A 13610-nucleotide genomic window follows, 5' to 3' on the forward strand; every position below is an offset into this window, starting at 1 on the left:
TCAGCAGGGGGCGCTCAAGACGTTTTGGTGAAGCTGACAGCTGTCTCCTTTTCCTCACACTTCCTTCAGCTCCCCCACTGGACAGGACTCTAACGCCTGTAAAGAAAAGCAGTAACCTCAGCATATCAGAGCAGATCACGTCTGTGGTCCGGCAGCCGGCCTTCATCGCGGGGCTGGGCGTGGCCGCGTGGTTGGGGCTGATGGGCTTCAGCGGCTGGCTGTACTGTCGACACCGCAGGAGGAAGCAGCTGGGACACTACACCACATCCTTCGCATACACACCTGCAGGTTAGTTCGAAAAGCGCGTTCTTATCTAGATCTTGACAGCTGCTGGATGTTCAAAGTATTAGCTGAAAAATATATATCACATCATAAAGCTGAAGTTCAGGAATGTGACATTCTTACAGATTTTCAGCACCTTCAGGTTTTTGATGTCAGGAGGATTTTTCCTTAAAGAACGAACTGTGAAAGGCAGAAAAAAGTTACAATGACATGATCCGGGGTGATTCTCAGACACCCTCAGATGCGCTCTGTCACATCTGATTCATTATATCCCTCTTGTTCACGAAAAGGAGAAGTTACAGAGGGAAGGAAAGCAAAGCGTCAAGTTTGGTTTTCAACAATCAACGGTGACAAAGTTCCTAATAGACCGCCGGGGATATCTCCCGCAGTGATGAATGTTTTCAGTTTTAGCTGTAATCTGAGGAGGTTCATGCACTCTCACTGCACATTCAGTTAATTAAAATGTATTTATCCCCACTGGGCTGTAATATCACTGAAGCATATATAACCACTACATGCAGTTTATTTTAGAATAAGCCCTTTAGCACATAAACACATGGGCTGTTTTCTGGCTCTGAGAGATGTTTGCTTCTGCTCTTTAGAGCTGAACTCTTATTGTATGGTTAGAATTGACAACTGAACTGTACTGATTTTTCCTCTTCCAGTCGGCTTTGCTCACAGCGAAGGATCTGGGATCATCAATGGAGGGTAAAGCGTAGATATCATTCTGACAACATTTCCCTCTGTGTATTTCATGTTACATTAAAGTATTAATAACTCCCCTTCTCTTCCAGGCCTGGCTTGTTAGGCTCAAACATGGGCACCTACCCCTGGCTAGCCGACTCATGGCCCACTCCAAACCTCTCTCACAACAAGGACTCGGTCAACTGCTGCGCTGGCAAGCTGGACTCAGACAGATACTACAACAGTAAGAGCTCTCTGACTTTAAGTGTTGGGTGGAATAACTCTTTTTAGAATACAGAAAACATCACTGTCCTTTGTGTCCAGGCATCATGAACTACCCCAACCAGACGGAGAAGCGCAGCACGGCGTCCACAGACAGTCCCATCTACAGCACCATCAACACGGCTGCTGAGGACGACCTGCTGGCGTACTACGACACATACTCCAGCACGTCGTACACCCAGGGGCCGGACCCGTACAGCAGCAACCCGGTGCTGTCTAACGGTGGGCTCGGGGGTCTTGAGCAGGAGCTGGACCAGTGGACCATCCAGTCGGGTCAGTCTGGGTCTGAATACGCCAAGCTGCAGTACACCAAGAAAAGTAACGGTAACGGAGTTTCTTTATGTCTCTACATATTCTGTTGTTGTCCTATGAATGGAAGAAATCTGATTTATTCTTGATACGATTTAAATGTGTGAAATAGGAAATTAAAATGCTGTGTTCCCTTTTTCAATCCATATTTTTAAGGTTAGTTGCCTTGTAATGTGACATGAAGCGTGAGTACTGTTGGCTTGACTCTAATATAAGCCATGTAAGCTGCCACCTTTCTCTTTTGAATAGTTTGAATAAAAGTATGAATACAATAAACACTTTTTTTACAGGTACAAATTACTTTTTTTTTTCCAATGGAGTCTGGTAGCAATTAAATGAGCAACATAACCGCTGATTATTATCTTAATTCAAGGTCTTACCTTGACAAAAAATAAGAGATCTTTAGAGTAATTTATCAGACACTTTATTAACACTCTGCCAGTCAGTGGCAAAACAAGCACTTTTAGCTGATGTACTTTGATTGGGTACATTTGCCTGCAGGGATTGTGACGTAACCATGGCAGCCTTTTTTGCAGCTGCTGGCTGAAACCGTCTACTTGGAAAAATTCAAGAACTTTTTAAAAGACAAATACAATAAAGAACATATAATTACTGCTAACACTATGACGTACTGACTACCGCAAAGACTACCGTCTTTCTCCCATAGTAGACAGCTGGGCTACAACGACAGGAAGTGCGCAACGTGGAACTTTTTTTCGAATGCTGTAGTCGTCTCTTCAACCGTCACTGCTTAAAGTTTAACTTACTACACAGCTAGGGACACCTACAACGCGTAGGGCGATAAAAGCTCAACACTTACCAGTAACATTTAGTGTCCGGCCGATCTGCTCCCATGCTGTTTGTTTGTCATATCGTACAGCTGTGGGTAGACAGAAACAGCCAAAACAAGTTGCTCCTCCATGTTTGGTGGTAACCATGGTGATCGGTGGTGGCGACACCAGCGCCTTTCTGAAAAGTTCAGAGATTTTCAACTCAAGCGCTCGGAGCAGCCGCACGAAAAAGGCGGAGCACTCTGAAAAGGACGTGGGGTGCAGCTCTTTTTCTCTAGGCGGCCGCATGCAGCCACTTACACTCTGTCCTCATTGGGAACAAATGAAAAAACATGCCGGCGCTATGTGGACACAGGACCTCAGTCATTTACTCAGTCATAAAATATGTAAAAAAATGAATATATAAAACCCAGATTTTAAAACAAAACAAAATTCTCCTTTTAGATTTGAATGGAAACAGTAAATAAGAACGTATATAGGAATACAGAGGAAGAAGGAAACCTAAAAGGAAGATATTTGGGGCCCTCACAGGCAGAGCTAGGAGAGTTCAGGTTGTAAAAGCCTGTTTTTTGTTGAGCATATTTATAGTTTAAGGCAGGCAGCCAGCAAGTTTAGCCTCAGGCGAAGGGTAGAAATAGTAAAACCACAGATTGCACCTTGAACACATACTGTCTTTTTATGCCTTTACAGACAAACTAGTAAAGCAGAAGTCCAACGGGTCCGTGTCCAAGTCGGCCCCTCTCACCTGGGTGGATGTTCTGTCACTGCCTCTTCCTGCCAACAAAGAAAAGGGTCGCACAAAGACAGACAAAGACGAGGAGCAACACAGGTGAGACTTACACCTCTGAAATATTATCTAAAGTCTTTAATCAACTTGCTTTCATGAAGTGCGGTCTACTATTTACACAGTCAGTCAGTTTATTATTAGCACCAGGACCTCTGACTCCACCTAAGTGACAGAGAGAGTTAAGGCAGATGGAAATCAAACCTGCCCTGTAACGCTGCCAAAGCTGTCAAACAAAACTTTACACTGTGGGAAGTTTTCAAATTAACAACACTTCTGTCTGCGGGCAGAGAGTATAGTGCGCCGTGGGGTTGTGTAGGGGGGCGTCTCCTCTAACTGGTTCTGACAGATTAGATTGCGGACATACCGGGGTGGGATCGGAGGGCTGCTCTGACTGTGCCGTGTCTTTTGTAATGACATTAGCCACCATCTGACAGTCTGGATTAGTACTTTCCATTTTAAATGACAAGTCCATCATTAAATTAGCCCCCGACGGCGCTGAAGTGACAACAAAACGCACGGAGGAGGTCTCGTTCTCCCTTACTCTGTCTTTATTCCCCTGTTCATAATAAACTAAATCGTCTTCTTAGAATTATCTTTGTGTTAATTTATACCCTTTCTTATATTTCATATTTTAAGCCTTGTTTGTGGTATCACTCTGCTGATAGCAGCGTTGTTTTATTTGGACACCATTTTGATCCAGACTGATATATTTAACAGATTACCATGATATCTGGAACAAATATTCATGGTTCTCAGAGGATGAACCCTTTACACCCCACCACGTGGTCAACATTTTGGGGGATATTTGTGAAGTATCTCAACAACTTTCCATAGATTTCCTTTAATTTTGGTGCAGACCTTCATGGTCCCCAGAGGATGAACCCCCAATTACTTGATCCCCTGACTCTTCGACATAAGGTTGACATTTGTAGGGATTTATTATTGAAGGGCTCAAAAACTTTTTGATGAATTTCCACACAATTTGGTACAAACATTCATGGTCCCCAGAAAATGAAACCTCAATTACCCGATCCCCTGACTCTTTGACAGAGGGCTGACATTTGTGGGTATTTTAAAACGAAAGGTCTCAACAACTTCAAGATTGATTCTCATAAAATTGGGAACAGACATTAATTATCCCCAGTGGATGGGCCCTGACTTACTTGGTCCCCTTCCTGTCCGTCATTGGGTTGATTTTTGTGGGGATTTTTAACGAAATGTCTCAAAACTTGAAAACGGATTGTCATAAAATGGCACGAGCATTCATGGTCCCCAGAGGATGAATTCTGACTCACATGATCCCCTGATTCTCCAGCATATGTGTGATATTTGTGGGTATTATTTTAAGAAATATCTCACTCTCAACTTTAGATGTATTGCTATAAAATACATACATCCATGGCCTCCAGAGGATGGATCATACTGGCTTTTCCTTTAGTGTCACATTTACTGGTTTTATTGTGAAATGCATCAACAATCGATGGAGATACATACCCCATAATACCTCCAGTAGTTTTAATAATTTTCGTGATCTGACTTTACATTTCATGGCATCATCAGATTGAACACTTCCTATGGTGTAATTATACATTGGTACTTTTATGTTTAGGGTTAATTAACCAGCATAAAGATGCAAATACATTCAGCTAAGATTTAAACATAGTAAACACTGACCTTAGCATTTAGCTCAAAGTGTATAGCCGCACAGAGCCCACAGCATGGCCGTCCCTCCTCTTCTTGTTTGCTTTCATTTATGATAAATAATTAGGTTGTTCAGTGTTTCCCTCTGAGATACACACTCATGCTGCTGTCACTCATTGTCCCTCCCCCAGCTCTGAGGAGGAAGATGACGACTGGTGTCCTCCGCTCCCTGCCAGAACCTACCTGATGGACACCTCCAGGGAGGAGCTCTCCAGCCTGCCCTCCAAACCCGATGATTTGTCCTACACACCAACACGGGTGTCTTCCCCACAACGAGACGCACACAAACCCAGCGACAGTCCACGACTGCAGCACTTTGACCTCCTGACCCGTCACCAGGTCTCCCAGTCCAACCCAGATCTGTTTACCAACACCAAGACCCGGGATGCCGCTGAGGTGTACCACACACGCCAATGGACAGAAGACTTGAAGGGGGAGAGCCTCGGCAAAGGTCAGTTTAGATTCATTTCAACATCTCACATCTTTGGAAGTGACTACCCATGAGGCAGCGCGCAACCACACAGTGTCATGATTAATTTAGATATGAAGTCACCTAACAGAAAGTATTTGTACATGAAAATCATGTCGCATTTGCTCAAAGTGCTGCTCGGTGTTCTTTAGTTTCCTCTAAGTTTCCTGGGGATGACATCAGTGTGCTTTCTTGTCAGGACAATCTTCGGCTCCCGCTGCCGAGTCGAGCCCCACAGCGCAGGCACACAGAGCCAGGAGTAAGAAGAGAACACCCAAGGATGGACAACTCAGGCGAGAGCTACACATCCAACCAGGTATGGCACGCTGTTTGCTACACGTCTAACTTCTGTTTAAAATAAGGACCAAAAAGAAAGAATTAAAATTTTAAGACCTGTATTACTTGTTAAGTTCAAATTTTAAAATGATAGCATGCTAACACGCTAAGCTAAAAAGGTGTACATCGTAAGCGTAAGGTAGACGAGGTGCGTCTGGATTTAAAATAGGAGCTGCTGAGGAGACATCGTAAGCATTATACCTTTTACACATCAGCATGTTAGCATTGTCGTTGTGAGGATGTTAGCATACTCGCGCTTAGCTCAAATGCAGCCTCACAGAGCTGCTAGCATGGCTGTAGACCCCCTGTATTTAAAGGAATTCAACTTTATTCCTGTTTCCTTGTTTGGCACATAACTCTTAAAATTTTTACATCAAATATTTTCAAAAGAGTTAATAAACAAGATATAAAATGTTAATTTAAGACCTCTAAAGTTGCTAATAGGGGGATATTGTTACCTTTGGACAGAGCCAGGCTAGCTGTTCCCCTTGTTGTCAGTGTTATGCTAAACTTTGCTAACCAACAGCTGGCTGAAGCTTCCTCTTTAAGCACAGACATTAAAGTGGTGTCTATCCTCTCGTCGAACCCCCAACAAGAAAGTAAATTCTCTTAAATGTCTGGACTATTTTTTTAAAGCAGAGTTCCTGTCTGGGGTCCAGTTTAATAATCACCATTTATCAATCATGTGCAGAACTCCCTCCTCCACCAGCCCCTCCCCCTGCTGACGACTCCCTGAAGCTCTTGGCTGATGTTTTGAGCCGCAGCCGAACAGACGGTGAGAGGAAAGAGGGGAGCGACTCGCCTACTCTCCAGAAGAGGGGAGAACATTTCTCACCCCAAAGGAGAGGACCTACAAAGTGGTTATCAGATGGTAAGAACAATATGTAATACTTCTCTCTGTCGCATCAATCTGTGAGTGTCAACAACAGACGATAAAAGAACAATTTCAGTCCCTACAGCACATGGCATCTTGCTTCAACAGCTGGAACCCAAACAGATATATTAATATTATTGTGATGCCTCTTATTAATCCCTTTGAGCTTAGAAAGAACCAACTGCCACCAGGGTATGCACACTTTTTATCCCGTAGTAGCTCTGCTTTTAGTAGCAGGGGGTCTATTTTCAGTCTGCTCCCTCACTTAGGGTTTAACCTACATAAACACAGCTGTACCTTACAGTGATTTGTTTGTCATCTGCAGATGAGAATGTAATCCCATATGGACAATCCAGCTTCCTGCCCAACGTCCAGATGTCAGGCTACGGGTCCCTTGGTGGAGGAGTCTTTTCACGGCCCTCCACCGCTGGCCGGAGGAGAGACGAGGTACGTCTGGACTTAAAATAGGAGCTGCTGAATAGACATTGTGTCGGCGTAGTGTGGGTCAAAGTCAGTTGTACAGTAAACTGAGGTCGGGTGTAGCTGTTTGGATGGCAGAAGACTCCTGTGTTTGTTTTTGCAAATGCTAAATAAGGTTATCTAACACTGTGACTCAACGAACAGCCAATTTTCCACTTGAATCTCCTGATACAATAAAGGGAATTGCAAGATTATGTGGGATGCTGTTAAAAACACCCCCCACTTGTTTCATTGTATACAGTATGTGTGCACATGAATTACATTGTTAAAAATACCTTCTATAATACATGAGGATGAAATAAATCATTAAAGTGAAACTGTACCCACCTAAAATCTGCCTGAAACTCTTCCTGAAGGCTTGAAGGAAGCTTGTAAAATCTTTGTAGTTCGCACAATGGTAGAAACTGTAACAAGCTCGGAGTGAAGGAGGAAAGTGATGTAATGTTTTCAGAACTGAGAGGAGTCAAAAGGTCGACAAAAACTTGCTCTCCATGCTCAGAGGGTTCTGTGTCACTCGGAAAGCTTGTTTTGAAATGATGGTGTAATGAAAAATTTGAAGTACTGAGTTTTGTCTCTTTGGTACTTTTTTTAGAAATAACTGTGTCCCTGTTTAGTCATACATAAATTATATTTGAAAGCACTTTGGAAAAGTTTTTATATATATATATATATACAAAAAAATAATAAGTACAAAGTTTATGTCAGACACTGCTTTACTGCTTTAAATCCTAACCTGTTATTTGAGCACTGCCCTTATTTTCACAAAGGTTTTGCTGTTCACCAAACTTAATGGTTTTCTATATGCTGTATATGTCAGCCAATATGTCACTAAACATAATCAGACAGAACAGTTAGATTATATATATATATTGTCACTTTCCCCTGAATGGGCTAGGGGATGAGGGGAGTAACAATAAATTAAAACCCAGGGAAAAGAAGGGATGAACAAAGTATAGGCAAAGTCGAAGGAATTTATTAACAAACTAAAGCAAAAAGGAAACACAAAGCGAGCTTCCTCTAAACAAAAGAGAAGCTGTTCTATAAGACAAAACACTATAAAACAAAAACTGCAAATAACAATAAACACTAAGGCCTCTAAGAAACGCCCTCCTTCCACTGGAGGAGTAAACCCGAACACGAAGACGTCTGTCACACACACACAGCCGAATGGCCCACTGGCTCTGGCCGTCTCCTCTCTGCTGCTCTTTATACTCCTGCCTGATTGCTGAATGTGAAACAGGTGAGCTTAATCACCTGCAGTGAAGGGAGAGCAGCACCTGAGGAGCAAACAGGAGAGAGACACATACAGAAAACACAACACAAAACTATGGCACGTAACAATATATATATATATATACACAGTATATCAGTAAATTTTCCATCCAAATGCAGCACACATTTTACAAATTGTACCAAAAAAAACTAAAAAACAACAAACCCACCCAAATTTGCCCACAAAAAAATGTATTGCTCACAAATGCAAAAGAGACAGTGCCTAATAGAATAACAATATTACAATAAGTACAAAAATAGGCAGAAAGTGATGGTGGCCATTAAATTGACAGTATTACTGACATTTACAGTCGCAGGAATTCTACACATTAATGAGCATACCTTTACATTCAACACCTTCAAACAAGTTGACACAATGCTGATTGATCCTAACACCGCCTGTTAAATGGATCTGTCTCGGGCAGTGTACTGACACTTTGAAATGAGGTTTCTTTGCCAATATTCTTGGGCTGGTGCAGCGAGGAGTATGACGGAGCCCGAGGCAGAAAAACGTATGAAGCGTCCCCAAAAAGTTTCTGATGCTTCTGATAAAAAAGAAATTCGGCTTTCAGAGGGCAAATAACAGTAAGAAAAATAAAGGGATTAACAACAAAGACGAACACTAAAGTTCTGCACTTCAGTTTAAAGAAACAAAAATAATGTAAAGGAAATATACGTATAAAAGATGAGTGAAAAAAAATTATCCCTCTTTATTGGTATAAGTCGGCCCAAACATGCGCTATACTGTCTCCATGTTTCTGTCTGTAACTTGCTCTCATTGCGCTCTGTGTTGTGCTTCTTTCCCTCCAGAACCTCATGTAGACCGACGCAGACTACGTCACATGACATCCTCCATTTTTCACCATTACTTCCTGTCTTTGCAAACCACCAATCTGTTGCCATGGTATCTTATGAAAAACTGAAGACGAAAGGGAAAGCGTCAAGGCGGCCATCTGCCTTTCACAAACTATTTTTACTTTATTTAAATGATTGAATCTTTATTTTTTGTGACTTTCTTCACCCTGTCTCCATGTAAATAGACATATTTGCAATTTTTTAAAGACGTGATCAGATATATTACTAAAACAATGGATCTGGGATTAAAATATTCAGTATTTTTAAGCGATGGGACTTAAATGTAACTATGACGTTATTGTACAGCAGATTAATGAATGTATCTTCTGTTTACTCCTGACCATGAAACCATGATGATGTGTGTGTTTACGAAAGACTGGAGAGGACATGAGGCAGAAAACATGTTAATAAACCATCACGTGTGTGTGTGTGTGTGTGTGTGTGTGTGTGACAGAGTGTGTGTCAGTGCATGTGTGCAGTGTTTGTGTGTTACTGTTTCGATCTCTCATCTCTGTGTGACTGTACTGTGGTATCCCTGTAGATCACCAGTGTGTTAGTTCTGTCGAGATTTTTAAACTGACCAATAAAACATTTATTATTAAAATGTTTCTGTTTACGTGTCAATAATATTTAATTTAATAAAGGGATAGCTAAAGCATTTCTAGCGATGGTAGCTGCATGTTGCTACGGATGGCAATGAGAGTCTGTTACGTTCCCCTGAATGGGCTAGGGGATGAGGGGAGTAACAATAAATTAGAACCCAGGAAAAGAAGGGATGAACAAAGTATAGGCAAAGTTGAAGGAGTTTATTTAACAAACTAAAGCAAAAAGGAAACACAAAGCGAGCTTCTTCTAAACAAAAGAGAAGCGGTTCTATAAGACAAAGTACATAGCATAAACCAAAAACTGCAAATAACAATAAACACTAAGGCCTCGAAGAAACGCCCTCTTTGCACTGAAAGAGTAAACCTGAACAGGAAGACGTCTGTCACACACACAGCCGAATGGCCCACTGGCTCCGGCTGTCTCCTCTCTGCTGCTCTTTATACTTTCTCCTGATTGCTGGAGTGGTAACAGGTGAGCTTAATCACCTGCTGCAGCAAGTGGAGATCAGCACCTGAGGAGCACAGGAGAGAGACACACACACAGAAAACACAACACAAAGCTACGGCACGAATTAAAGTATAATCATTGTTTTAAGCAAATTTTGCTTGTTATTGGTTAAAAGGAAGCAAAGATATCACGTTATCGTGTTGAAAAAAGAATACAATAAATATATAATAGTTAGTTCCAACTGAGTAATCTGATTGGACAAGAGGCATTCTATGAGTGCTGATATACAGTATAACCGCACAGGGACATTTAACTATGTGTATCACTCTGCTTCAGGTGTTCTGAGTACCGTTAATTAATGCTACATAATTAACCGTACAGCAAAGGTTGTTTGCCCGCAAACACGAACGTATTTTCTTATAACATTTGAGTTCATCTATGAATACAAACTTGTACGAAACAAAGTACCAATTGTGCATGACAAATGTTTGCGTTAGTTGACAACAGTCCAGTTCCAGACGAGTTATGAAACTAAATGCGTTGGTGGAGACAAATGACTAATAAAACCATGCTCATCACTGTTTCCGAATATATGCCTCCTTGTAGAACTGTTGTATAAAACCAGTATCACACTCGAGGTTGTGTTGTTGTACTGATTAAGCATATCCACACACATATCTCAGTCTGAGATCAAAAATAAACAACTTAAAATTCAAGTGATCCACAGAGTGACGGGTATTACACAGGACAAGACTATTCAAAGACCAAAGACTATCTGTCACTTTAACTTTGTTTTGTCACTTACTCTTACTTGTATAACAGCTGTATGTAACTCTTTTTTTATTCTTTTATTTAGTTATTTTTGATCTACACTTATTTTATACTGTATTTACTTACTTGCTATTTTGTTTTTGTGCTGCTGCAACACCCAAATTTCCCGTCTGGGGATCAATAAAGTATTATCTCATCTAATTGCACGAAAAATCAAGCAAACAATTAATTAGAAAGCACACGTTAACTGAATTGTGCAAACAATACAAATTCAGGCCTACTATTTTACTATTGTATGAAAAATCCCAGCCAACTTCCTGTAAATCCCTCCCATCAAACTCAGCTGTAACTCATGTTTGGAGCCAATTAGCATGCTAACACGCAAAATTACGATGTACAGACGCCACATTAAACCCGAATTACAGTACATTAGCATGTTAGCATTATCGTTGTGATCATGTTAGCATGGTGATGACAGCATTCAGCACAAAGCACGGACGTGTCTCAGTACCATGCTAAGGACAACCGCACAAAGCTGCTAGAAGTACTTTAATGCTAATATGTGTTTGTTTTGTAAAACACTGACACATATGTTGATATCGTTCAAGAAAGCTTGAAACAATGGTAGCACAAAGAGAGCAAAAGATCTCAGTTTGAGACATGAAACTAGCTGTGGGCTGTGTGTGTTGAATGATCGAAATGCCTTTTTAGGATATTGGAAAAAACAAAAACAGAGACTTGAAAAAAAGAAGACGGGGGGAGCTCAGATGTTTTCATCAGCGCCAAATGTCCCCGAGGTCTGAGTGAATTTTCTCATTTCATGTTCGCAGTAAAATCACTTCTCTGATACAGGATACGGTGTAGGCTAAGATTTGCTGCCTTCTTCCGCACTGTAAGGAGTTTGTGAATTCGGCTTAATGAGAGGAAGTGCGTTTATTCTCTCTGTACGACTTCTGAAATGTGTCAGCAATATAAAAAGGCGTATAAAAGGCTTTCTTCATGTCTGCACCTTGATCTGCTGTATGAGCCTCCTGTGTGCAGAGCTCTTTGGTTGAGGCACTTCAGTATTTTGGCAGGCAGAGAAACGGATGCTGCGGAAAGTGAGTTGGATTCAACTGAGTTTGGCATTTACCCACTGTGTCCCACCAGGCTGCGAGGATAATGGTAATCCGATGCAATTTGAAGGGGTTATGCAATTTAGAAGGGTTCGACAATTTTAGGCTTTTAGGCCCGTAGCGTGGATTAGGGTCTCTGTGGTTTACACAGCCACTCCTACACAGGCCAGCCACAGCCTGACTGAGACCACTTCACATGTGTCAACAAATGTACTTCACTGGATCAACAGTTTTGTCTTCTGCTATAGAAACTCTAAAAGTGTGGACTTTCACACTACTTCAAAAACACATTTTTAAGACCTACAAATAAACTCTGTGTTGAATAATTCATGGCTGATATTGTTTTCAATAAGCTATGTGTGTGCACAGGAGGCTTAACGGTTCCAGTTCGAGCTGTAAGTTGCATATTGGTCCACATTTGGCTTCAAAGTAGTCGGCAGCTCGTGTACAGAGGCTATAGTCCTCGGTTCGACGGCCCCGGTTTCAACTCCCACCCGGGACCCTTTGCCGCGTGTCATCCCCCGCTCTCTTCCCCAGTTTCCGTCACTGTCAACTGTCCTCTCCTTCAATAAAGGCATAAAAACAAGCTGAAACTGGTTGTGATGTTCGAGCAAAATCCGCCCGTAGGTAGGCGTCAGAAAGTAGCACTTCAGCTTCCGGGGATAATTGTAAAAAGGGCCTTCAATTATCAAACTCTGCACCACTAGGTCAAGTGAAGGAACAATAAGAAAGATGTATTCTTTAGTGAAGGACTTTGAAATTCAAAAATGATCTAGCACAAAGACTCCAGGAGTTTGTACACCAGGGGTAACTGCAATTTGTTCAAGGAAATATATAATTGTGATTTACTGAAAACACCTGAACATCACGTCTGTAAGAAAGATAATAAAAAGTAGTCATAAAAAGAGCGCAGAAGTGACAGCAGGAAGGTAGAACTACTGGATAAAAGATTAGTAGTAGCCCCCAGTGCCTGCAGGATTACCCTGGATGTTACCCTCCACTGGTCTGGCTCTACAGGCGTGCACCTGTACCTGAGCTTGTATGTGGAGTCAATAAACTCATCAGGAGCTGCTGGTGTCATCATCGGTATTTCCAATATAACCAAAGCAAGACCAGGTGTTTGAGAATCCCTTTTGAAACAACACAATCCAAAGTGGTTAAAATGAATGCATGCGAGATATAACAAACACTGGACAGTATAAACATATGCAACACTAGAATATCATAATAACATGAATTGATTGTAAGCGGGGCAAATATAAACGCCCTCATTTAAATGTGCTGATAGTGAAGAGAAGCAGCATTCTGCATCGATCATGTTTCACTGATAATAGGAAAGCATCCAGGCTCCATCTGGTGGTCAAAACGGAGACATGCAGGTTAACTCTGGAGCCCAGTGACTGCATGTTGTTGGTCATTAGTAAATACTCATTAGACAGGTAAACATGTAGGAAAAGCTCAGGTGTTACTGATGACATTAATGATGGCTCTGTACTGTTAGAGTCCCGGTAAATCATGAGACAGTGAGACAGCATGCACAGTACCAGGA

The 13610-nt window shown here is 41.7% G+C and overlaps 1 protein-coding gene across 1 annotated transcript in view; it reads left to right on the plus strand.

Annotated features, from left to right (window-relative positions):
• The window catches only part of LOC138596792 (roundabout homolog 2), a 64347-nt gene extending 54619 nt beyond the window's left edge, over positions 1–9728 (plus strand). The window contains exons 17-26 of the mRNA XM_069668151.1: positions 70–288; positions 948–990; positions 1077–1210; positions 1291–1572; positions 3039–3177; positions 4968–5287; positions 5505–5621; positions 6333–6512; positions 6841–6962; positions 9078–9728. Of these exons, the coding sequence (XP_069524252.1) occupies positions 70–288; positions 948–990; positions 1077–1210; positions 1291–1572; positions 3039–3177; positions 4968–5287; positions 5505–5621; positions 6333–6512; positions 6841–6962; positions 9078–9089 (1568 nt within the window). The 3' untranslated portion in view covers positions 9090–9728. The remainder of the gene's footprint in view (positions 1–69; positions 289–947; positions 991–1076; positions 1211–1290; positions 1573–3038; positions 3178–4967; positions 5288–5504; positions 5622–6332; positions 6513–6840; positions 6963–9077) is intronic.
• The last annotated feature ends 3882 nt before the right edge of the window (positions 9729–13610 follow it).

Source organism: Semicossyphus pulcher, unplaced genomic scaffold, assembly GCF_022749685.1.
Source record: "Semicossyphus pulcher isolate SPU_LCO1_2020_fin unplaced genomic scaffold, fSemPul1.0.p SCAF_19, whole genome shotgun sequence".
NCBI lineage: Eukaryota > Metazoa > Chordata > Actinopteri > Labriformes > Labridae > Semicossyphus > Semicossyphus pulcher.